The following is a 26,574-nucleotide window of genomic DNA, read 5'->3' as shown; positions in this document are numbered from 1 at the left end:
AACATATACATCATATACAACATATACATCATATACAACATATACATCATATACAACATATACAACATATACATCATATACAACATATACAACATATACATCATATACATCATATACATCATATACAACATATACATCATATACAACATATACAACATATACAACATATACAACATATACAACATATACAACATATACATCATGTACAACATGTACAACATATACAACATATACATCATATACATCATATACATCATATACAACATATACAACATACATCATATACATCATATACAACATATACATCATATACAACATATACATCAATATCTACAGGATACTCGTCGGGGATAGTATATGAAGACATTGATATGAATGGAGATTTGGTTCACCCAATATGGCGCTTATTTACAGAGAACAGGAAGTGTTGTCATGGGGTCAGACACTAACTTCTCCCTCAGCAGAGAATGTAAGAAGAAGAGAAGGTGAAGACTCCAGCACCATGGACAGCAGGATGGACTGACCTGACTGCTGCCCCCACCCTGACTGCAATGGTACAGTCCGGAAGATGAGGAGTCTACAGTATCTGATACATAGGGATACACCACTGACCTCTCTACAGATCTGCAGAACATCGCTCTGTCCTCTCCTCCTGATACATAGTGATATATCCTGCAGAGTATTACACCACTGACCTCTCTACAGATCTGCAGAACATCGCTCTGTCCTCTCCTCCTCCTGATACATAGTGATATATCCTGCAGATCATTACACCACTGACCTCTCTACAGATCTGCAGAACATCGCTCTGTCCTCTCCTCCTGATACATAGTGATATATCCTGCAGATTATTACACCACTGACCTCTCTACAGATCTGCAGAACATCGCTCTGTCCCCTCTACCTCCTGATACATAGTGATATATCCTGCAGATTATTACACCTCTGACCTCTCTACAGATCTGCAGAACATCGCTCTGTCCTCTCTACCTCCTGATACATAGTGATATATCCTGCAGATTATTACACCCTGACCTCTCTACAGATCTGCAGAACATCGCACTTTCCTCTCTATCTCCTGATACATAATGATATATCCTGCAGATTATTACACCCCTGACCTCTCTACAGATCTGCAGAACATCGCTCTGTCCTCTCTACCTCCTGATACATAGTGATATATTCTGCAGATTATTACACCACTGATGTCTATAGATCAGCAGAACATCGCTCCGTCCTCTCAACCTCCTGATACATAGTGATATATCCTGCAGATTATTACACCTCTGACCTCTATACAGATCTGCAGAACATCGCTCTGTCCTCTCCTCCTGATACATAGTGATATATATCCTGCAGATTATTACACCGCTGATCTCTAGAGATCTGCAGAACATTGCACTGTCCACTCTACCTCCTGATACACAGTAATTTATCCTGCAGATTATTACACTTCTAACCTCTCTATAGATCTGCAGAACATCGCTCTGTCTTCTCTACCTCCTGACAGATACAGTGATATATCCTGCAGATTATTACACCACTGATCTCTAGAGATCTGCAGAACCTCGCTCTGTCCTCTCTACCTCCTGATACATAGTGATATATCCTGCAGATTATTACACTTCTAACCTCTCTATAGATCTGCAGAACATCGCTCTGTCCTCTCTACCTCCTGACAGACATCCCAGTTATTCTGATATTTTAGCCAATTATACTTTCCCTTTCACTATTATGTGCAGATTTGTTACAATAAACAATATACAAAAGTGTATAGAAATCTGTATATCTGATCAGATATTTGACTCCTGTCCGCCTGTAGTCACCACTAGAGGGAGCTCAGTATATATGGATTAATGCAATGGATCTGAACGGGAGCTGTACAACTCTATGGTATATGAGTGAGCTCCCCCTAATGGTGACTGCTATGATTGTGTTAGAAGAGAAGGTCACAGTGTAGCTCAAAGGTAAGTATCAAACTGGATGTAATGGCCTGCAGGAGATATCAATATGTATCTGTAGAGAGGTCAGTGGTGTAATAATCTGCAGGATATATCACTATGTATCAGGAGGTAGAGAGGACAGAGCGATGTTCTGCAGATCTGTAGAGAGGTCAGAGGTGTAATAATCTGCAGGATAAATTACTGTGTATCAGGAGGTAGAGAGGACAGAGCAATGTTCTGCAGATCTGTAGAGAGGTCAGGGTGTAATAATCTGCAGGATATATCACTGTATCAGGAGGTAGAGAGGACTGAGCGATGTTCTGCAGATCTGTAGAGAGGTCAGTGGTGTAATAATCTGCAGGATAAATTACTGTGTATCAGGAGGTAGAGAGGACAGAGCAATGTTCTGCAGATCTGTAGAGAGGTCAGGGTGTAATAATCTGCAGGATATATCACTATGTATCAGGAGGTAGAGAGGACAGAGCAATGTTCTGCAGATCTGTAGAGAGGTCAGGGTGTAATAATCTGCAGGATATATCACTATGTATCAGGAGGTAGAGAGGACAGAGCGATGTTCTGCAGATCTGTAGAGAGGTCAGTGGTGTAATAATCTGCAGGATATATCACTATGTATCAGGAGGTAGAGAGGACAGAGCGATGTTCTGCAGATCTGTAGAGAGGTCAGTGGTGTAATATTCTGCAGGATATATCACTATGTATCAGGAGGTAGAGAGGACAGAGCAATGTTCTGCAGATCTGTAGAGAGGTCAGTGGTGTAATAATCTGCAGGATATATCACTATGTATCAGGAGGTAGAGAGGACAGAGCAATGTTCTGCAGATCTATACAGAGGTCAGGGTGTAATAATCTGCAGGATATATCACTATGTATCAGGAGGAGAGAGGGCAGAGCGATGTTCTGCAGATCTGTAGAGAGGTCAGGGGTGTAATAATCTGCAGGATATATCACTATGTATCAGGAGGTAGAGAGGACAGAGCGATGTTCTGCAGATTTGTAGAGAGGTCAGTGGTGTAATAATCTGCAGGATATATCACTATGTATCTGTCAGGAGGTAGAGAGGACAGAGTGATGTTCTGCAGATCTGTAGAGAGGTCAGTGGTGTAATAATCTGCAGGATATATCACTATGTATCAGGAGGTAGAGAGGACAGAGCGATGTTCTGCAGATCTGTAGAGAGGTCAGTGGTGTAATGATCTGCAGGATATATCACTATGTATCAGGAGGTAGAGAGGACAGAGCAATGTTCTGCAGATCTGTAGAGAGGTCAGTGGTGCAATGATCTGCAGGATATATCAGGAGTCTATGTAGCAGGTGCTGAGACGTTTTATCATTATATTGTCTTGTGTCACATGTTTCCAGCAAAGGGTTAAAAAAAAAAAAAAACTAGTTAAGGAGGAGAGATGAGGGCTAGTGATGGAGTAATAATGGGGGTGTCCTCCCCCTCCCGGCAGCGTCCTCTCCTCCGCAGTGCCTGGTGCACACCCAGCATCGTGCTGACATCATGCAGGATGACAGAGCACCAGCGGAGGCAGCCCCTTATCCCTCTCAGTGCGCAGCCTCCGCTCAGTCTTCTGCTGGCAGGAGGGATGCAGACAGACCGTGAGCCTTAGAAAGCCTCCATTCATCCATCCATCCATCCCCTGAGAGCGCACGTCCTGACACACACACCGCCGCGCGCTCCCAGGATCACCACCAGCGGGGACCATGCCGGTGGATTCCACAAAGGAGGAGAGGACTGCGCAGAAGGATGTCAGGACGGTGGCGGCTGAGGCAGGTGAGGAGGAGAAGGATCAGGCAGGGATTAGGAGACAGACACAAGGATCAGCAGATCAGCGGAGGGCGTAGATCATTGTCTCCCTGATCCCCCCCCCCTCCAGGCCTTCAGGATTATCACCCAAGGGTAAGAAGATCCCGTCCGGGCCCTGATGGATCCGACCACATGACCATCTCGCTGACTCTGCACGTATGGTCCGCCCCCTGTCCCGACCGCGTCTCTGTCCTCCTCGGCCGTGACTCTGACCCATTTACCAAAATATTCACCTGACCTAATTCCTATAAGTCGGGTTGGATCATACTCCTTGGGGGGGGGGGGGGGGGGGGGAGCAGCATGGTCCCATTTACGTTATATCTAAGCACCTCCAGATGTTGCAAAACTACAACTCCCAGCATGTCCGGGCATGCTGGGAGTTGTAGTTTTGCAAAAATCTGGAGGTCTGCAGTTTGGAGCCCGCTGTTTGGGGTCAGTGGGGGTTTATTGATATAACGACATTGTTGTGGGGCAACTCTGAATGATTCTATTCTTCACGGTTTGGTTGGCTCTGTTATGGGGACACCTCGGTTGGCTCTGTTATGGGGACACACTTGGTTGACTCTGTTATGGGGACACCTTGGTTGGCTCTGTTATGGGGGACACCTTGGTTGACTCTGTTATGGGGACACCTTGGTTGGCTCTGTTATGGGGACACCTTGGTTGACTCTGTTATGGGGACACCTTGGTTGGCTCTGTTATGGGGACACCTTGGTTGACTCTGTTATGGGGACACCTTGGTTGGCTCTGTTTATGGGGGACACCTTGGTTGGCTCTGTTATGGGACACCTCAGTTGGCTCTGTTATGGGGACACCTCGGTTTTACTCTGTTATGGGGACACCTTGGTTGGCTCTGTTATGGGGGACACCTTGGTTGGCTCTGTTATGGGGACACCTCGGTTGACTCTGTTATGGGGACACCTTGGTTGACTCTGTTATGGGGACACCTTGGTTGGCTCTGTTATGGGGACACCTCGGTTGACTCTGTTATGGGGACACCTTGGTTGACTCTGTTATGGGGAAACCTTGGTTGACTCTGTTATGGGGACACCTCGGTTGGCTCTGTTATGGGGACACCTTGGTTGACTCTGTTCTGGGGACACCTTGGTTGACTCTGTTATGGGGACAACTCGGTTGACTCTGTTATGGGGACACCTCGGTTGACTCTGTTATGGGACACCTGGTTGGCTCTGTTATGGGAACACCTCGGTTGACTCTGTTATGGGGACACCTTGGTTGACTGTTATGGGGGACACCTCAGTTGACTCTGTTATGGGGACACCTCTGTTGACTCTGTTATGGGGACACCTTGGTTGGCTCTGTTATGGGGACACCTCGGTTGACTCTGTTATGGGGGACACCTCGGTTGACTCTGTTATGGGGACACCTCGGTTGACTCTGTTATGGGGACACCTCGGTTGACCTCTGTTATGGGGACACCTTGGGTTGACTCTGTTATGGGGACACCTCGGTTGACTCTGTTATGGGGACACCTGGGTTGACTCTGTTATGGGGGACACCTCGGTTGACTCTGTTATGGGGACACCTTGGTTGACTCTGTTATGGGGACACCTTGGTTGACTCTGTTATGGGGACACCTGGTTGGCTCTGTTATGGAGACACCTTGGTTGACTCTTATGGGGACACCTCGGTTGGCTCTGTTATGGGGACACCCTCGGTTGACTCTGTTATGGGGACACCTTGGTTGACTCTGTTATGGGGAAACCTCTGTTGACTCTGTTATGGGGACACCTTGGTTGACTCTGTTATGGGGACACCTCGGTTGGCTCTGTTATGGGGACACCTCGGTTGACTCTGTTATGGGGACACCTCGGTTGACTCTGTTATGGGGACACCTTGGTTGACTCTGTTATGGGGACACCTCGGTTGACTCTGTTATGGGGACACCTTGGTTGACTCTGTTATGGGGACACCTTGGTTGACTCTGTTATGGGGACACCTTGGTTGACTCTGTTATGGGGGACACCTTGGTTGACTCTGTTATGGGGACCACCTTGGTTGACTCTGTTATGGGGACACCTCGGTTGACTCTGTTATGGGGACACCTTGGTTGACTCTGTTATGGGACACCTTGGTTGACTCTGTTATGGGGACACCTTGGTTGACTCTGTTATGGGGACATCTCTGGCTGGTTCTTCTCTGAAGGTGGTTGTAGCCAGTCCTGTGATGGGGATGTGGTAGCTGGGTGTGTGGTGCAGGGCAGATGTTGTTACCCTAGGGGCAGATGGCATTAACCCCCTTTTATTCGTGACGCCAGGGTGTGGTTTAGCCTATAACCACCCAAAGGTATATCACTGGATCCTGGGCTAGTCACGGGGGGGGCAATAATGACTCCGACACCAAGTTACAGACAACGGCAGCTTTACTGAGGGTAGACAATTGGTACAAGGCTATACAATTCAGCCAGGGCCCAAGGAGGTAATCAGTGGCGCAGAGACCTTAAGGGCTTGCTGGACTTGTAGTAGGACTGGACAATTGAATGCAGACCACGCTGACAGATGAAGGGACTGACTTGACTCATAAAGCTGTGACTTTATCTTACTTGACTTGATGGCGGCTGCAGGACTGGACTCTGAGGTCTCCAACACTCTGGACACACACACTAGACAAGACTACACTGGACCTCAGCAGAAGACGAGAGAAGCTCCACCCAGGGGTTATATGGGGAGACTAGCAGGGGGCCTATAGGTCATTATATGGGGGAGACCAGCAGGGAGCCCGTAGGTCATTATATGGGCGGAGACCAGCAGGGGGCCATAGGTCATTATATGGGGAGACTAGCAGGGGGCCTATAGGTCATTATATGGGGGGAGACCAGCAGGGAGCCCATAGGTCATTTATATGGGGAGACCCAGCAGGGAGCCCATAGGTCATTATATGGCGGAGACAAGCAGGGGGCCATAGGTCACCCCTGGGATCACCTGGTCACTGGTACCTCCTGGGGAACAATCACATGACATATCACATGGTATAACTCTTGAAGGGGTAGTCCAGTGGTGAACAACTTATCCCCTATCTTAAGGATAGGGGATAAGTTTGAGATCGCAGGGGGTCCGACCGCTGGGGCCCCCTGCGATCTCTCTGTACGGGGGCCAGACTCTCCGGCCAGATAGCGGGTGTCAACCTCCGCATGAAGCGGCGGCCGACACGCCCCCTCAATACATCTCTATGGCAGAGCCGGAGATTGCCGAAGGCAGCGCTTCGGCTCTGCCATAGAGTTGTATTGAGGGGGCGTGTCGGCCGCCGCTTCGTGCGGAGGTCGACACGCCCCCTTCCCACGGGCTGTCGGGGCTCTGTACAGGAGATCGCAGGGGGCCCCAGCGGTCGGACCCCCCCGCAATCTCAAACTTATCCCCCTATCCTTAAGATAGGGGATAAGTTGTTCACCACTGGACTACTCCTTTAAAGCAACATTACATTTTATAACACTTTACATGGTAAAACATATTTACAATGGGGAAACAAGTGCAGGGGCCCCGGGGACACTGACAGGACAGCAGGAGCACTGTGGTTGACTCTGCTCTGAAGGTCCTATAACTAATTTGTTATGGGGACATCTCTGGTTGATTCTTCTCTGAAGGCCTTGTAGCCAGTCCTGTGATTGGGGCGCCATGGTTGGCTCTGTTATGGGGACTTCGTGGTTGACTTTGTTATGGGATCCCAGGATGTCTCTATTATGGGGGCATCTCTGGCTGGTTCTTCTCTAGCCAGTCCTGTGATGGGGGACACTGTGGTTGATCCTACAATGGACTCTGATCTGAAGACCCTCTAGCTGGTTATGTTATGGGAACACCGTAGTTAGGGGGGCCTTGTGGTTGACTTTGTTATGGGAACTCCAGGTTTTCTCTTTTTTAAAGGACATATCTGGAAGGTTTTTCTCTGAAGGCCTTGTAGCCAGTCCTGTGATGGAGACACAGTAGTTGACTCTGTTATGGGGACCCTGTGGTTAGCTCTAATCTGGTGCCCCTATAGCTGATTCTGTTATTGGGACACTATAGTTGACTCTGTTATTGGGACATCGTGGTTGACTCTTTTATGGGATCCTCAGGATGTCTCTATTATGGGGGCATCTCTGGCTGGTTCTTCTCTAGCCAGTCCTGTGATGGGGGACACTGTGGTTGATCCTACAATGGACTCTGATCTGAAGACCCTCTAGCTGGTTATGTTATGGGAACACCGTAGTTAGGGGGGCCTTGTGGTTGACTTTGTTATGGGAACTCCAGGTTTTCTCTTTTTTAAAGGACATATCTGGAAGGTTTTTCTCTGAAGGCCTTGTAGCCAGTCCTGTGATGGAGACACAGTAGTTGACTCTGTTATGGGGACCCTGTGGTTAGCTCTAATCTGGTGCCCCTATAGCTGATTCTGTTATTGGGACACTATAGTTGACTCTGTTATTGGGACATCGTGGTTGACTCTTTTATGGGATCCTCAGGATGCCTCTGTTATGGGGACATCTCTGGCTGGTTCTTCTCCAAAGACAGTAGCCAGTCCTGTGATGGGGGACACTGTGGTTGACTCTGTTATGTAGATCCTATGGTGGACTCTAATCTGAAGACCCTCTAGCTGGTTCTGTTATGGGGAACATGTGGTTGACTCTGATCTGAAGACCCTCTAGCTGGTTCTGTTATGGGGAACATGTGGTTGACTCTGATCTGAAGGTCCTATAGCCGATTCAGTTATGGGGACACTGTAGCTGACTCTATTGTGGGGACCCTGTGGTGAACTCTAATCTGGTGGCCTTATAGCTGATTCTGTTATGGGGACCTTGTGGTTGACTCTGCTCTGAAGGTCCTATAGCCGATTCAGTTATGGAGACACTGTAGCTGACTCTGTTAGGGGGGCCTTGTGGTTGACTTTGTTATTGGATCCCCAGGTTGTCTCTGTTCTTAGGGACATATCTGGCGGGTTCTTTTCTGAAGGCCTTGTAGCCAGTCCTGTGATGGAGGACACTGTAGATGACTCTGTTAGGGGGGCCTTGTGGTTGACTTTGTTATTGGATCTGGCGAGTTCTTTTCTGAAGGCCTTGTAGCCTGTCCTGTGATGGGGGACACTGTAGATGACTCTGTTATGGTGACCTTGTTGTTGACAATTCTTTGAAGGTCCTATAGCTGATTCAGTTATGGGGACACTGGAGTTGACTCAGTTATGGTGACCAAGTTGTTGACTATGCTTTAAAGGTCCTTTAGCTGGTTCTGTTTTAGGGACAATTTAGGTGACTCTCTTATGGGGGCTTTGGGGTTGAATCTATCCTATAGCCGAGTCTGTTCTGGAGACCTTTTGGTTGTGGTTTGGTTGTGACCAGTGGTTATTTCAGTTACTGTTGTATTTTTTTTTTTTTGCCATCTCGAACCAGTCCGCCTATTCATCAATAAGGCATTTTCCTCCACACAACTGCCACTCCTACTGATTTCAATGAGGGCTTCAGACCTTGTGGATGATTGTCCAGACCAGAGTCTTCAAGTTGTGGACCTCTACCTGTTGCAAAACTACAACTCCCAGCATGCCCGGACAGCCAACGGCTGTCCAGGCATGCTGGGAGTTGTAGTTTTGCAACAACTGGAGGTTCAACTCTTCGGGAAGATGTCTCCAGCGTCAGCAGTGATGGCGTACATTGTACACGTCCCCCCAGGCAGCAGACGCCGTAGTCACACGACACCAGATCCAGAAATACTTAGTGCTGGCTCAGCGCAGATCACACTGTACAATGCTGTATGTGGCCCATAAAAACCAGGACACATAGATATGAACCCCGAGAACGCACCTCCACCCCAATACCTGCAGTGTAATGTGTGCGGGGGAGGAGTCATATGACGCACAGTATCACCTCTCATGTCATCATCTGTCCTTGTATAATATTTGTAGGCATTGAAAGTATGTTTGCGGTATTGCAATTGCCACTTGATGTCGTTGTGTATCATAGACTGTAATAGAGTGGTGAAGCAGGAAGTGAGGCAGTGTGTGGCTGAGACCACATGGAGGGCCAGTGGAGGCTGTAAGGTGTTGTTCTGCATCATGGACCTGTAGCTGGTCAGTCGAGTACAAGACAATGCTGATTCCCATGGGAGCTGGTTATAGAAGCCGTCAGGCAAGTAAAAAGCGAGGCCTGGGGTCCAGTGTGGAGGGACTTACAGCCTCCAGTCTTCTTGGGATGATGCCACAGGGTTTATACACTTGGATTTAGGGATTTTCTTCAATTCTTCTCTGCAGATCCTCTCAGCTCTGTCAGGTTGGATGGGGACTTTTGGTGAAAGCAATTTTAGGTCTCTCCAGAGATGTTCCATTGGGTTTAGGCTATGGCTTAGTTGTCCCTAAGATGCTCCTGTGTTGTCTTGGCTCTGGATAAGGTCATTCAGTTTTTCCTCAACACTGACCATTCTCCCTGTCCTCCAGACATGATGCTGCCCCCACCATGATCACTGTAGGGATGGTATTGGGCAGGTGATGGGCAGTGCCTGGTTTCCTCCAGACATGATGCTGCCCCCACCATGATCACTGTAAGGATGGTATTGGGCAGGTGATGGGCAGTACTTGGTTTCCTCCAGAGATGATGCTGCCCCCACTGATCACTGTAGAGATGGTATTGGGCAGGTGATGGGCAGTGCCTGGTTTCCTCCAGACATGATGCTGCCCCCACTGATCACTGTAGGGATGGTATTGGGCAGGTGATGGGCAGTGCCTGGTTTCCTCCAGACATGATGCTGCCCCCACCATGATCACTGTAGGGATGGTATTGGGCAGGTGATGGGCAGTGCCTGGTTTCCTCCAGACATGATGCTGCCCCCACTGATCACTGTAGAGATGGTATTGGGCAGGTGATGGGCAGTGCCTGGTTTCCTCCAGACATGATGCTGCCCCCACTGATCACTGTAGGGATGGTATTGGGCAGGTGATGGGCAGTGCCTGGTTTCCTCCAGACATGATGCTGCCCCCACCATGATCACTGTAGGGATGGTATTGGGCAGGTGATGGGCAGTGCCTGGTTTCCCCCAGACATGATGCTGCCCCCACCATGATCACTGTAGGGATGGTATTGGGCAGGTGATGGGCAGTACCTGGTTTCCCCCAGACATGATGCTGCCCCCACCATGATCACTGTAGGGATGGTATTGGGCAGGTGATGGCAGTACCTGGTTTCCTCCAGACATGATGCTGCCCCCAACATGATCACTGTAGGGATGGTATTGGGCAGGTGATGGGCAGTACCTGGTTTCCCCCAGACATGATGCTGCCCCCACCATGATCACTGTAGGGATGGTATTGGGCAGGTGATAGGCAATACCTGGTTTCCTCCAGACATGATGCTGCCCCCACCATGATCACTGTAGGGATGGTATTGGGCAGGTGATGGGCAGTGCCTGGTTTCCTCCAGACATGATGCTGCCCCCACCATGATCACTGTAGGGATGGTATTGGGCAGGTGATGGACAGTGCCTGGTTTCCTATAGACATGATGCTGCCCCCACCATGATCACTGTAGGGATGGTATTGGGCAGGTGATGGGCAGTAACTGGTTTCCTCCAGACATGATGCTGCCCCCACCATGATCACTGTAGGGATGGTATTGGGCAGGTGATGGGCAGTACCTCGTTTCCTATAGACATGATGCTGCCCCCACCATGATCACTGTAGGGATGGTATTGGGCAGGTGATGGGCAGTACCTCGTTTCCTATAGACATGATGCTGCCCCCACCATGATCACTGTAGGGATGGTATTGGGCAGGTGATGGGCAGTACCTGGTTTCCCCCAGACATGATGCTGCCCCCACCATGATCACTGTAGGGATGGTATTGGGCAGGTGATGGGCAGTGCCTGGTTTCCTCCAGACATGATGCTGCCCCCACCATGATCACTGTAGGGATGGTATTGGGCAGGTGATGGGCAGTACCTGGTTTCCCCCAGACATGATGCTGCCCCCACCATGATCACTGTAGGGATGGTATTGGGCAGGTGATGGGCAGTACCTCGTTTCCCCCAGACATGATGCTGCCCCCACCATGATCACTGTAGGGATGGTATTGGGCAGGTGATGGGCAGTGCCTGGTTTCCTCCAGACATGATGCTGCCCCCACCATGATCACTGTAGGGATGGTATTGGGCAGGTGATGGGCAGTACCTGGTTTCCTCCAGACATGATGCTGCCCCCACCATGATCACTGTAAGGATGGTATTGGGCAGGTGATGGGCAGTGCCTGGTTTCCCCCAGACATGATGCTGCCCCCACCATGATCACTGTAGGGATGGTATTGGGCAGGTGATGGGCAGTGCCTGGTTTCCTCCAGACATGATGCTGCCCCCCACCATGATCACTGTAGGGATGGTATTGGGCAGGTGATGGGCAGTACCTCGTTTCCTATAGACATGATGCTGCCCCCACCATGATCACTGTAGGGATGGTATTGGGCAGGTGATGGGCAGTACCTGGTTTCCCCCAGACATGATGCTGCCCCCACCATGATCACTGTAGGGATGGTATTGGGCAGGTGATGGGCAGTACCTCGTTTCCTATAGACATGATGCTGCCCCCACCATGATCACTGTAGGGATGGTATTGGGCAGGTGATGGGCAGTACCTGGTTTCCCCCAGACATGATTCTGCCCCCACCATGATCACTGTATGGATGGTATTGGGCAGGTGATGGGCAGTGCCTGGTTTCCTCTAGACATGATGCTGCCCCCACCATGATCACTGTAGGGATGGTATTGGGCAGGTGATGGGCAGTGCCTGGTTCCCTTCAGGCCAGAGAATCTTGTTCCTCACAGTCTGATCCTTCTCTGTAAGCGTCTTCTTTCTTCTTTCTCCCATAAAGCTCAGATGGTGGAGGCTGCAGTGATGGTTCTGGACCTTCTGGAAGTTTCTCCCATCAGCACACAGGATCGTTGGAGTTCAGTGACCATTGGGTTCTCAGTCTCTTTTCTTACCAAGGCCCTTCTCCCCCGATTACTTAGCTTGGTGGGGCGGCAGCTCTAGGCAGAGTCCTGGTTGTTCCTTCTTCTTTCTTGTAAGAATTATGGAGGCCACTAAGCTCTTGGGAACTTTCAGTGTAGCAGAAATGTTTTTGTCCTCTCATGGCTTGGTGTTTGCTCTGATATACATTGTCAGCTCTGAGACCTTATATAGACAGGGCTGTTTCTGAGCTCTACAGGCAGTTCTTTCAACCTCATGGTTTGGTGTTTGCTCTGATATACATTGTCAGCTGTGAGACCTTATATAGACAGGGCTGTTTCTGAGCTCTACAGGCAGTTCTTTCAACCTCATGGTTTGGTGTTTGCTCTGATATACATTGTCATCTGTCAGACCTTATATAGACAGGGCTGTGTCTGAGCTCTACAGGCAGTTCTTTCATCCTCATGGTTTGGTGTTTGCTCTGATATACATTGTCAGCTGTGAGACGTTACATAAACAGGGCTGTGTCTGAGCTCTACAGGCAGTTCTTTCCAGCTCTTGGTGTTTGCTCTGATATACGTTGTCAGCTGTGAGACCTTATATAGACAGGGCTGTGTCTGAGCTCTACAGGCAGTTCTTTCCTTCTCATGACTTGGTGTTTGCTCTGATATACATTGTCAGCTGTGAGATCTTATATAGACAGGGCTGTGTCTGAGCTCTACAGGCAGTTCTTTCTACCTCATGGCTTGGTGTTTGCTCTGATATACATTGTTAGCTGTGAGACCTTATATAGACAGGGCTGTTTCTGAGCTCTACAGGCAGTTCTTTCAACCTCATGGTTTGGTGTTTGCTCTGATATACATTGTCATCTGTCAGACCTTATATAGACAGGGCTGTGTCTGAGCTCTACAGGCAGTTCTTTCATCCTCATGGTTTGGTGTTTGCTCTGATATACATTGTCAGCTGTGGGACGTTACATAAACAGGGCTGTGTCTGGGCTCTACAGGCAGTTCTTTCCAGCTCTTGGTGTTTGCTCTGATATACGTTGTCAGCTGTGAGACCTTATATAGACAGGGCTGTGTCTGAGCTCTACAGGCAGTTCTTTCCTTCTCATGACTTGGTGTTTGCTCTGATATACATTGTCAGCTGTGAGATCTTATATAGACAGGGCTGTGTCTGAGCTCTACAGGCAGTTCTTTCTACCTCATTACTTGGTGTTTGCTCTGATATACATTGTCAGCTGTGAGATCTTATATAGACAGGGCTGTGTCTGAGCTCTACAGGCAGTTCTTTCTACCTCATTACTTGGTGTTTGCTCTGATATACATTGTCAGCTGTGAGATCTTATATAGACAGGGCTGTGTCTGAGCTCTACAGGCAGTTCTTTCTACCTCATGACTTGGTGTTTGCTCTGATATACATTGTCAGCTGTTAGACCTTATATAGACAGGGCTGTGTCTGAGCTCTACAGGCAGTTCTTTCCCCCTCATGGTGTTTGCTCTGATATACATTGTCAGCTGTGAGACCTTTATATAGACAGGGCTGTGTCTGAGCTCTACAGGCAGTTTTTTCCCCCTCATGGTGTTTGCTCTGATATACATTGTCAGCTGTGAGACCTTTATATAGACAGGGCTGTGTCTGAGCTCTACAGGCAGCTCTTTCAACCTCATGGTGTTTGCTCTGATATACATTGTCAGCTGTGAGACCTTATATAGACAGGGTTGTGTCTGAGCTCTACAGGCAGTTCTTTTCCCCTCATGGCTTGGTGTTTGCTCTGATATACATTGTCAGCTGTGAGATCTTATATAGACAGGGCTGTGTCTGAGCTCTACAGGCAGTTCTTTCATCCTCATGGTTTGGTGTTTGCTCTGATATACATTGTCAGCTGTGAGACCTTATATAGACAGGGCTGTGTCTGAGCTCTACAGGCAGTTCTTTCATCCTGATGGTTTAGTGTTTGCTCTGATATACATTGTCAGCTGTGAGATCATATATAGACAGGGCTGTGTGTGAGCTATACAGGCAGTTCTTTCCTCCTCATGGTTTGGTGTTTGCTCTGATATACATTGTCAGCTGTGAGATCTTATATAGACAGGGCTGTGTCTGAGCTCTACAGGCAGTTCTTTCCGCCTCATGACTTGGTGTTTGCTCTGATATACATTGTCAGCTGTGAGACCTTATATAGACAGGACTGTGTCTGGGCTCTACAGGCAGTTCTTCCGCCTCATGGTTTGGTGTTTGCTCTGATATACATTGTTAGCTGTGAGACGTTATATAGACAGGGCTGTGTCTGAGCTCTACAGGCAGTTCTTTCCCCCTCTTGGTGTTTGCTCTGATATACATTGTCAGCTGTGAGATCTTATATAGGCAGGGCTGTGTCTGAGCTCTACAGGCAGTTCTTTCTACCTCATGGCTTGTTGTTTGCTCTGATGTACATTATCAGCTGTGAGACCTTATATAGACAGGACTGTGTCTGAGCTCTACAGGCAGTTCTTTCTTCCTCATGGTGTTTGCCCCAATCAGATGAATTTACCACAGATGACTCCTATCAGGGTGAAGAAACATCTCACCTATGATCAGGACCAGGGTATGAATACTTATGTCCATGCCAAATTTTAGTTTTATGTTTTTCAGTAAATTTGGAAAGATTTGTAACATCCTGTTATCACTTTGTCATTATGGGGAATTGAGGGCCGAATGATGGGTAAAAAGGGAAGCGTCCGAGAACTTTCCCAATGCATTGTATATTATCCTCCCCCTGCATAGTTAGCGCCACCTACAGACTTAATATACTGAAATACTACATTAAAGGATTGTGACTTCATATAGTCCATACATTATGAAAATCATTTAAAGGGGTACTCCTCCCTAGACATCTTGTGGATATCCTTTGGATAGGGGATAACATGCTCGGTGATGTTATATAATGTCATATATTACCCTAGGCAGTATAGCACCACCTACAGGCAGGACTCATTATTGTCTCTATATACTGCAGCTCAAATTTACAGCCTCATAATATCATATCTCATTTTCTCTCTTCTCCATTTCAGGTTCATCTCCAATTGCTTCCACCGCATCGACCCCGAGTAGTGACTCCACCACCCCCAAGTGTTTGAGCCCATTAGAGGAATCTCCATTGGTGAGCCCAGCATGTGCCCCCAGCATAGCCCTGGTGACTCCATGCCTTCAGGCCAAAGAAGGGCACAGACCTCAGCCGGAGGGTGCAAGCAGTGAGCTGCCCATTGGGAACACCATTCTGCATCTTCCTTCTAAGATCTCTGAGGAGTCACCTGTGACCCAAGAAGAGTCAGAGGAAACTGAGCAGCATCGTCCTGAAGACGTTCTACACCCGGACACTCTGGACACTAGAATTGTGATGGGGGAAGAAACATCATGTAGCCCTGAGGAAAGGGGAAGTATAAATAGGTTGCACACAATGATTCCTGAGAGGGAGATGGTGTTCGGGGATGCTTTGGAGGAGGTAACATTGCACTTAGGTTCTAAAGTTGAAGGGAATTCAGGACAAGAAAGCGACAAAGCCATTGTGTCCGACTCCACTGACGATTTGCACTTTGAGGCCCACGGAGAGTTCACATTGAAAGACGACTTATTTTCTCAGGGTGAATCTGTAGCTGATGTGCCTTCATTTCTCAGACCCACCAAAGAGTCACCCTGCAGCTCCACAGGCAGTGATGTCCACTTATTACAAGCTAAGCCTGTGAGTACCGCTGACTCAGACCCGTACACCACCGCTCCATCCACCCCGGTAAAGACCGTGTACAGCCAATATAAACATCACGCCTACTCAAAGACCCACCTCAGCGAGGAGCACAATGACCCAGATTACGACAACATGTCTTCTCCTCCAACATCACCTTCAGGATCCTACGTCACTGCAGAAGGAGGTAGCTGGGCCTCCTCGGCCACCTCCAGTGGTTCTCCTTCAAGTTCCCCAAATTTGATGGCTGAGGTGGACACTATTGAATCTCCCACCCCTTATCCAGACCACATGGTGGTTCATGAAGAAAGTCTATGTGAAGACCCTTGTTGTATGTCCCCTGACATATTAGAAGACGAAGATATTCCAGAACTGTATGACAGAGATATAGACCCTGAAGACTTCTCTCCAGCCAATGAGGATTTCATAGATGGGTATCCTAGTGACATCCATTCTAGTGAAGAGGAAGACGATGAAGATGAATGGGAGACAGACTTTGCCCCATCTTTTACGAGCATCCCTCTCTCTCCTGAATTCATGAGCCCGGTGTCCTCAGTCACCACCCATGTGCAGGAGCCTCAGCAGGTGTCTCTTGCAGGATGCTCTGCAAATGTGGTGAGTTCCCTAGAATCTGCGGCAAGCCAGCAGGAGTTCCACCGGGTGAGCCTGCCAAGCACCGAAAACGATCACATGATTCCTGCTTTTATGCTTCCGTTCCGGGGAAGTTTAATATTCGAGGCCGAGTCGATGGAGATCACGTTATTTCCACAAGGAGAATCAGCAGAAAGCGAGGCAATCGATGGAGAAGAGAAAGAAGAAGAAGATGCTGAGGATGATGAAGATGATAGCACCTCAGCCTCGTATCTTCATTCACTGTCCGAGACATCGATCAATGAAGGGGTAGACGAATCATTTGCTTACCAAGATGACACCTCAGAGTCCTCAGACTCAGCCTCGTATGATGGAGAAGAGGATGAGAAACGTTATGGCACAGAGGAATACGCTGTGACAACACCTGCTGCTGCTCAAAGCACAGAGGGCCCAGTGGAGGGCCAAAATGACTCCTCCAACTCTGGCTGTGAGAGCGAGATGGAGACATCGTCTGATCTGTCCGACTCTGATGATGAATGTGCAGTGTTTACCGCTCTGGACATGAACGGTGAAGATCTTGGAATTGAAGAACAAATTGTCAAAGTCGGCGAAACTGCAAATGAAGAGAGAGAAGTTGGAGAAGAACCTGATGAAGGAGTTGGATTATCTCATCTAGCACAAGGCTTTTCTGAAGTTCCTTCCATCATTCAAGACAGCTCCAGGGAGCTTGAAGACTCAAGAGCCAGCAAAGCCCCTCAAGAAGTTTGCGAAGAACCTATAAGAAGCACCTTAGTTCTTACAACAGAAGCCGAAACGCAACCCAGTTCTGAATTACCCCAGAAACTAAAAGATAGAGAAGGAGCCATAAGGACATGGTCTGATAGTCCTGTAGAACAACAATCATCCTCATCATCCTCTGAAATGGACCATATCCTTCGAGCAGGGATCGGCAATGTTGGAGAATGCTTGATCGCTTGTTTTGACACTGATGAAGAGCTGGACACGCTGCCCCCTCTGTGCTCCACAACACGGACTCAACAAGATGACAGGTCACATGATGATCATGATGGAAGGAGGACATCCATGGCAGTGCAGCTCGCTGAAGATAGAAATTACTTCACAGTGAAATGCGAAAATAATGAAGACGCCAAAATATCTGGTGAAGAGGAAAGTGATGTCTCCCAAGGACTGGTGTGTAGTATAGACACTGATGAAAGGGATTCGAGATCTGTAGAAATAGAAAGAACTGAGGAGGAAAGTGTAGAAGGTACAGCCGATGAAGAGTTGTTTGCATGCTACGAGTCTGAAGAAGACCCAGAAGAAGTAAAACCCTTGGACCGCCCTTCACTTCTCGCTCAAATACAAAAACAACAAGAAGAAGCCGTTGGTTATATCACAGACCAGCTGTCCTGTAACAGGTATGAAGAACAGATGCATCGTGGTGGAAGAACTATAGAAGATTCTGCAGCAACCATAGCAGACAATGTGATTTCTGACAGAGGACATGATAGATGCCACCATTCCAATACCGTAAAAACTAGTATAGAGGGATCCGACTTGACATTGGTTACTGCAGATATTACAGAGGACTCTTCTAGCTCAATGACACATGAAACATCTTCTAAATTAGTTGACATTAAGTCTACATCCAGTAAGGACCAAAATGACTTGCAGACTAAAGAAAGCATGTCTTCTTGTGAGGGAGCTGAGGACATTCTTATAGCAGATCATCACACCATATCTCCACCATCACCTTCAAAAACTTCAGAGGATCCTGCAGATCAAGTAGTAAAGTCCGGGGAACAAAATGATCAACACACGAGTAACGTGGATCTGGAGAGGTTTAAAATATCTCCTTATTCTTCAGAAAGGGAATTGTTGACTGTACGTTCTTCAACACCCAATGAGCCAGTAACGGAGGACAACCAAGGAGCCGGCAGGTGCCACCTTCCTGAAACAAGAGAGATAGACGAGTCTGGTGATTTACTTGACCGCCCTGTTTTTAAGGAGCCACCAGACAGGGAGGATGTTCTTCAAGTGGAGAAAAATGAAAAGAGTCAAGAGTCTCCTGAAGGTTTTATCAATGAACCTAATAACAACTTCCTGCAGAGCAGTCATTCAGACATCAGCTTTTCATATGATAGAGTCCCCAGTGTTTTAAAAGAAGCCGAACCTGAAGAAGATGGTCAACTCAACATAAACAATCCATCTGAGGGCGACAACTTAGAAAATGTATCCACTGCTGAAGACCATCAAGACTCATGTATATTATCAACCATAGAAGACAACAGAGAAGCTGAACATAACCACCCAACACTTATATCCTCTTTACTTCATCCAAATCTTCTCTGCACTAAAAGTTCATGCGAAAATAATAGTTCAGAAAATCACAAACTCCTGAAAACCACCCAGACGTGTACAGGAGCCAAAGAGCAGGTGAAGCTGTTAGATAACAATGAGTCACAAGACAAGAACAAGGTGTGTAGTCCAACCTTGGAAGAATCTTCATCTAACAAAATTCGGCAACTTGAACAAACCCATCACAAACTAACAAATACGTTACCCAAATCCAACAATCCAACAGGAGCAATGTGTACAGAACCAAGACCGTGTGACCACATAAGACAAGAAGCCCTTCCGCCATCTGCCAGTGCCTTGCCAGGGTTACCGTCCAAGCCAAGAACCAACAAAATGGAGATGTCTGAAGACCTCCAAGAAATGACCAAACTGCTACAAGGTTCATTTGGTAAGCTGGAGGCGTTGGATCTTAGTATGAGGTCAAGTTCGTCAGAGACCAATGCTTCCATCACTAAACCCACCAAGATGAAGCATAGTAGAGATGAGGTTGTAGCTCAACCAGTGAAGGATGTAGAGTCCAAAACACAAAAGGTTGGATTTACTTGTGATACGGTAAAACAACCAAGGGTTGAGCTAAGACCGGAAACGCCATTGAGGTCTGACAAGGTAGAAAGAAATTCCTCTAAGGACAAAAAAGTTTTGGACAAGGTCTACCCTAAGTCCGAAACGTTACACGATCACTCATCCCATGAGGTAAAGATAGCAGAAGACAACCCTGGACGGGACCTGCATAGTGGGTTCACTAAGGACCAGAGGACCTCCAACCTTCTCAGCAAGAGACAGACAACTAATGACCACTGGGGTAGGCTGCCGAAAGCGGACATTGAAAGTGACTTAAGCCTGCATGTAGCCCCCAAAACCGAAGTCGCTCTATCCTCAACCACAGATGTAAGTAAAGTGCCTCCTGTGAAACCTTCACCCTGCCTGCCTGACGGGAGTCCTCAGGATCAAAAGATAGTCAGGCATCCGGCTGCTTCTGAAAACCGGGGTTCCAAAAAGTTTTCATCAGGTAATTTTACTTTGTTGCCTATGACATCATGTCTACTGCCCTAAATCCATACCAGGGAAGCCCATGTAGATAAAGCCTCCTATAATCAGTGTACCCCGGTGTAAAGCTCGGACTGCAGAACACAACCCTGGTCTATGTGGTCAATATATTTGTATTAATGCCCTAAACCTCCTCTGACTACATAATGCGGCGTATTCGTAGAATTTATTTGGTTAATTGTTTATGCATTTCATGGTATTTCTAGCAGCATCTGAAGGCAGCTCCACGACCCCGAATGTGAGCGCAGAGCCCCCCATTACCAGCCGCTGTCCAAGGGCCCCGCAGAGCCAAGAACAGGCCGGAAAGAAACCCCCACTAACTTGCCCCCCGTCCGAGCCCAGCTCCTCCAGCGACAGCGAGCTGACATCTCGAGGGCAAGAGATGACCCTGCTGCGGGAGACGTCTGCAGTCAGCCTGCTGGGCATCAACAAACCCCTTCTGGGGCAACGAGGGTGCGAGACGCTAAGTCACAGAGGTAAGTCCTCGACATGTTCAGATGTAGCAGGGCAGAACGTCTCACTGAATTGTGCATCATACTGCAGGAACATTCTATAATGAAGTATCTTCTAGTCCAGTGTTTCCCAACCAGGGTGCCTTCAGCTGTTGCAAAACTACAACTCCCAGTATGCCCGGACAGCCAACGGCTGTCCGGGCATGCTGTAAGTTGTAGTTTTACAATAGCTGGAGGCACCCTGGTTGGGAACACTGCTCTAGTCTATAACATTGGCCTTCAAACTGTGGACCTCCAGCTGTTGTTAAACTACAACTCCCAGCATGCTGGGAGTTGTAGTTGTACAGCAGCTGGAGATCCCATTTTGGAGATCACTGGTCTATGGTTGTTAGTTCTATCATTTGTCATTGCTCCAGGTTCCTGTAATGATACAGAAAGTAATGATGAATCCCTCCCCGAACTGGAAGAAGCAGATCTGACCGAACCGCGCTCATCCTCCAGCCAGGTACTGTGTGTGTGTGTGTGTATATATATATATATATATATATATATATATATATATATGTGTGGTGTCTGGGGTGTTGCAATGATATTACAGGGTCTGGTGGTATTAATTCTTACTTGTCGTGACGCCAGGGTGCAATTTGCTTAGTATAGGAGATCCTGCCGTCAACCGGCAGGGATAATAAGCGGAATGTCCACAGCCGATTTTACGAGATAACTGGAAACTTTTATTTGAACTTTTATGCAACAGTCTTTACAATTGTACGGTTTCTCTTGAGGTAACCGGGATGCAGGTTCCTCACAGGCTTTGCTGGTATGGACAGTCTTTAGCTTTAAGGGGGTTATCAAGGAAAAAACTTTTATATATATCAACTGGCTCCAGAAAGTTAAACAGATTTGTAAATTACCTCTATTAAAAAATCTTAATCCTTTCAGTACTTATGAGCTTCTGAAGTTTAGGTTGTTCTTTTCTGTGTAAGTAATCTCTGATGACACGTGTCTCGGGAACCACCCAGTTTAGAAGAGGTTTGCTATGGGGATTTGCTTCTAAACTGGGCATTTCCCGAGACATGTGTCATCAGAGAGTACTTAGACAGAAAAGAACAACCTTAACTTCAGAAGCTCATAAGTACTGAAAGGATTAATATTTTTTTTATAGAAGTAATTTACAAATCTGTTTAACTTTCTGGAGCCAGTTGATTATATATAAAAAAGTTTTTTCCTGGAATACCCCTTTAAGCAGGCCACTGTGCTACTAATGATAAGATTTGAGTAGAATAGTAGTCACACAGGATTTGTAGGATTGAGCTTTATAACTCACGGTTTTAGTGGCTGCTGGTTCTTTAGGCATTGGCCTAGATCAGTGGTCCCCAAACTGTGGCCCTCCAGATGTTGCAAAACTACAATTCCCAGCATGCCTGGAAAGCCGTTGGCTGTCCAGGCATGCTGGGAGTTGTAGTTTTGCAACATCTGGAGGGCCACAGTTTGGGGACCACTGGCCTAGATGAATTGAATGAAGATATGCTGCTTGTGCTTGCTTTGGATCCGGGAGATAAGAGAGTGAATTTAGAGACTACAGCCCTTTATATATTAAGGGGGCTGGACTAATCCCATTTGTTGCCAAGCCTGTAAGTCCTGAACCCAAAGAACTCTGGGTACATCACATGACACTAATACATGACCCCGAAAGGTTCTAAATATCTATACAACCATTATGATATACCATGTGACCTCGGTAGGTCCTATACATTTATATACTATATAAAAATAAAGTTATATGAGGCGACCAAGGGGCAAGCCCTGCAGGAGAGCCCTGTGGAATGGAGGGACTCTAACAGAGGGAACTTTAGACAGGGACAGGTTCTGTACTGGGACACCACATATATATATATATATATATATATATATATATATATATATATATATATATATATGGGGGGGGCTAATGGGGTGGTGTGTTGTAGGGTAGTGGCAGGGGACAATGACTGGAATAGAGTTTGTGACGCCAGGGTAGTATTAACCTCCACACTCTAAGGATAAGCAAGTTCCTTGGCCAAGCGCTGGGGCAATAAAGACCCATAGGCAGGGTTGTGGAAAATACTTTTTACTGAACGTTCTTGCAGGAAGATGTTACAGTCCATGCAGTGTAACAGCAAACTTTGGTAGTGCAATAATTTGGGGTAACGTTGCATAGGATGTCACTTTAACCCCTTAACGACCAAGGACATATATTTACGTCCTTGGCCGGCTTCAGCGATATAACGTGGGGTCACGCGGTGACCCCGCGTCATATCGGGTCAGTCCTGACATGTATCTGAAGCCGGGACCTGGGGCTAATAGCGCGCGGCAGCGATCGCGGTTCCACACGCTATTAACCCTTTGGACGCGGCGTTCAAAGTTGAATGATGTATCTAAAACGAAAGTGAAAGCTGCCCGGCTGCTCAGCGGGGCTGATCGGGACCACCGCAGTGAAAATGCGTCAGAAAATGAGTCCTCATACCGGCCCGTACGCGGAAAAATAAAAAGTTATAGGGGTCAGAAGATGAGAATTTTAAACGTATAAATTTTCTTGCATGTAGTTATGATTTTTTACAGAAGTGCGACAAAATCACCTATATAAGTAGGGGATCATTTTAACCGTATGGACCTACAGAATAAATCATAAGGTGTCATTTTTACCTAAAAATGTACTGTGTAGAAACTGAAGCCCCTAAAAGTTACAAAATGGTGTTTTTTCTTCAATTTAGTCGCACAATGATTTTTTTTTCCGTTTCGCCGTAGATTTTTGGGTAAAATGACTAATGTCACTGCAAAGTAGAATTAGTGGTGCAAAAAATAAGCCATAATATGGATTTTTAAGTGCAAAATTTAAAAGTTATGATTTTTAAAAGGTAAGGAGTGCAAAAACGGAAAAGCCCCCGGTCCTTAAGGGGTTAAATCTCTAGGCACTCTGGGACTTGTAGTTATGGTGCAGCTGTGACCACTCAGCTGTCTTGACTGGACTTAGCTGGACTTTAGACTGACTTGGGAGACAACTACCACCAACTTAGCCCCTTAAGTGTTTTCAAATCAACTGTAAGTTAAACAGATTTGTAAATTTCTTTTATTAAAAAAATCTTAATATTTCCAGTACTTATTAGCTGCTGTATACTACAGAGGAAATTGTGCAGTTCTTTCCAGTCTCCAGTCTCTGCTGACACCTCTGTCCATGTCAGGAACTGTACAGCTTAGAAGCAAATCCCCATAGATCTGGACAGTTCCTGACATGGACAGAGGTGTCAGCAGAGAGCACTGTCGTCAGACTGTTGTCAGCAGCTGATAAATACTGGAAGGATTAAGATTTTTAAATAGAAGTCATTTACAAATCTGGTTAACTTTCTGGAGCCAGTTGATCTGAAAAATTTTTTTTTTTTTTACCCCTTTAAGGACACAGACCATTTTATTTTTGCATTTTTGTTTTTTCCTCCTCGCCTTCTAAAAATCATAAGTATTTTATATTTCCATCCACAGACCCATGTGAGGGCTTGTTTTTTGCGCGACCAATTGTCATTCGTATCATTTTACCATAAAATGTATGACACAACCAAAAAAATATTATTTCTCGGTCGGCTCCATTTTGGGACACAGACCGTGGGTATATCTTGCTGCCACTAGGAGGCTGACACTAGGCATACAAATAGAAAGTTGCCCCCCCCCCCCCCGGCAGGATATGCCCCGCCTACAGGCTCTGAGGTAATCAGTTTTAGCTTAGTGTCAGTAGGAGGCAGGCACAGGTCTGGTCTTCTTTTTTATTTTCTAGCTAGGGCCTGTATTTAGGTTCTTTCTCCTTTTTTCTTTTCTGTTTTTTAGGTGGGGGTTCAGGACCATGGTGCTACCTGTTCCCCTGTGGTGGCCCAGTACGGGAGGTGTTACCCCGTACCTTTGCTGCCCTGTCAGGCAGCCTCCTGCAGTGTCCCCCCCCCTCCCCCTGCATCTGTTTATTGTAATTGTATATAATCCTTATGTTATATATGTAAGAGTGTTATACCTTTTACCATGTGATTTGTCATGTGATTGTTATTCAGGAGGTATCAGTGTCCAGGTGACCTAGGGGTGACCAATGGGACCCCACCAGAGCCTCCCCCATAAAAGCCCTGGGAGGAGTCTCTTCTCTCTCTTAGTCTTTGCTGAGGTCCAGTCCAGTTGTGCCTAAGTGTGTGCCCGGAGTCATAGGAGGCCACAAGCTGCAAACCTGCAAGTAGCCACAGTCACAGTCTTGTCAGTCAAGTCAAAGTCATCTGTCTAATCAACGTGGCCTGCACTAAATTGTCCACCTCTACTACAAGTCCCAGCAAACCCTTACGGTCTCTGAAGTCACTGATCACCTCCTTGGGCCCTGGCTGAACTGTATAGAATTTTCCACCTGTCTAACCTCAGTAAAGTTGCCATTGTCTGTAACTTGGCATCGGAGTCTTTATTGCCCCCGTGCCTAGCCCAGGATCCAGTGATATACCTTCGGGTGGTATTGAGGATAAACCATGCCCTGGAGTCACGAATACAAGGGGTTAATGCCATCTGCCCTTTGCATCACACCCTATACCACACCCCCATATGCAGCTAAGGGGCACGGGACATAGAGTATGCTCCTTTAACCCCTTCCCGCCAGCGCGTAGGGCTGCACCTTGGGTCCGGGTCCCCCCATCTTCCCTGCTTGTCCCGCTGTCTCAGCCTGACATGACGCAGGTGACCATAGCTGGCTGAAGACATCTTAGGTGAGTATGTGCTGGACACAAGGTAAGTATCTTTCCATCTTCCATCCCCCCCCCCCCAATCTTTTTCTTCCTTTGCTTAGGGGCCCTTTCTGCTGGGGCCCCAGGGGGATTTTTCATACATTTCTTTAATTTATTGTTATAGGGGGCAGGGATGAGGGCTCCGGTCTTTATATATGCAGTGTCGGGGCTCCGGGGATCACAGGGCAGCTACATCCCCCTTCCCTTCTCCCTATCCAACACTGCTTACTTCTCCTGGCCACAGCCTGTCAGTTCTCACGGCGGTCACACGGCGGGCAGGAAATTAATTGAAGCCGCGGCTGCGGCCTGGTCCAGAACTTAGCTCCGCCCACTCCCCGTTCTCGGCTGCACTGGCGAGGCTCCTGTCCTCCTCCTGCTGCTGGCCAATAGTCTCTCTGCACGCGCACCAGGGTCACTAATTCTCCTATGAGCTTGGTGCGTGCACTTTGGGGGGGTCATCTCCTGTACACCTCCCTCTCCTCCTCCAATGGGGTCCATCCCGGTGCGGAGGCCACTCCCTCTGGTCAGTGCAGCCTGCTTCTCCTCTTCCTCCTTCTTGCTCTGCAGCCATCAGCTGCTGCCTGCCTCTTCATCTCGATGCCCCCCTGGAACGCGCGGTGTCCGCCCCTCCCCCAGAGTGGGTTTTTTCCCTTTCCCAGTCGATCTCTGATCTGGCTAGGGTCTCCAGATCAGTGGCTTCGGCCTTGGAGCAGTCTTCCCTGCGCACAACCCAAAAGGACTCCCGCTCAGTCTCTTCTGACCCCCACTTCCAGCGCTCTCACAAGTGCCTTAAAGGGGTACTCCGCCCCTAGACATCTTATCCCCTATCCAAAGGATAGGGCATAAGATGTCAGATCGCCACGGTGCCGCTGCTGGGGAGCCCCAAGATCCCCGCTGCTGCACTGCGCTATCATTACAGCACAGAGCGAGTTCGCTCTGCACGTAATGACGGGCA

The 26,574-nt window shown here is 47.6% G+C and overlaps 1 protein-coding gene across 2 annotated transcripts in view; it reads left to right on the top strand.

Moving 5' to 3' along the window:
* The first annotated feature begins 3,472 nt into the window (after positions 1–3,472).
* The window catches only part of LOC130272833 (uncharacterized), a 32,865-nt gene continuing 9,763 nt past the window's right edge, over positions 3,473–26,574 (top strand). The window contains exons 1-4 of one of the 2 annotated variants that reach the window (XM_056518772.1): positions 3,473–3,738; positions 15,732–20,357; positions 20,605–20,871; positions 21,264–21,352. In XM_056518772.1, coding sequence (XP_056374747.1) covers positions 3,669–3,738; positions 15,732–20,357; positions 20,605–20,871; positions 21,264–21,352 — 5,052 coding nt within the window. In that variant the 5' untranslated portion in view covers positions 3,473–3,668. Of the gene's footprint in view, positions 3,739–15,731; positions 20,358–20,601; positions 20,872–21,263; positions 21,353–26,574 lie in introns of both variants that reach the window. The other variant, XM_056518771.1, reaches the window with a different exon arrangement.

This window comes from Hyla sarda, chromosome 5 (genome assembly GCF_029499605.1).
Source record: "Hyla sarda isolate aHylSar1 chromosome 5, aHylSar1.hap1, whole genome shotgun sequence".
Taxonomy (NCBI): Eukaryota; Metazoa; Chordata; class Amphibia; order Anura; family Hylidae; genus Hyla; species Hyla sarda.
Note: the sequence above shows the minus strand (reverse complement) of the source record. Positions and strands in the feature narration are given on the sequence as shown.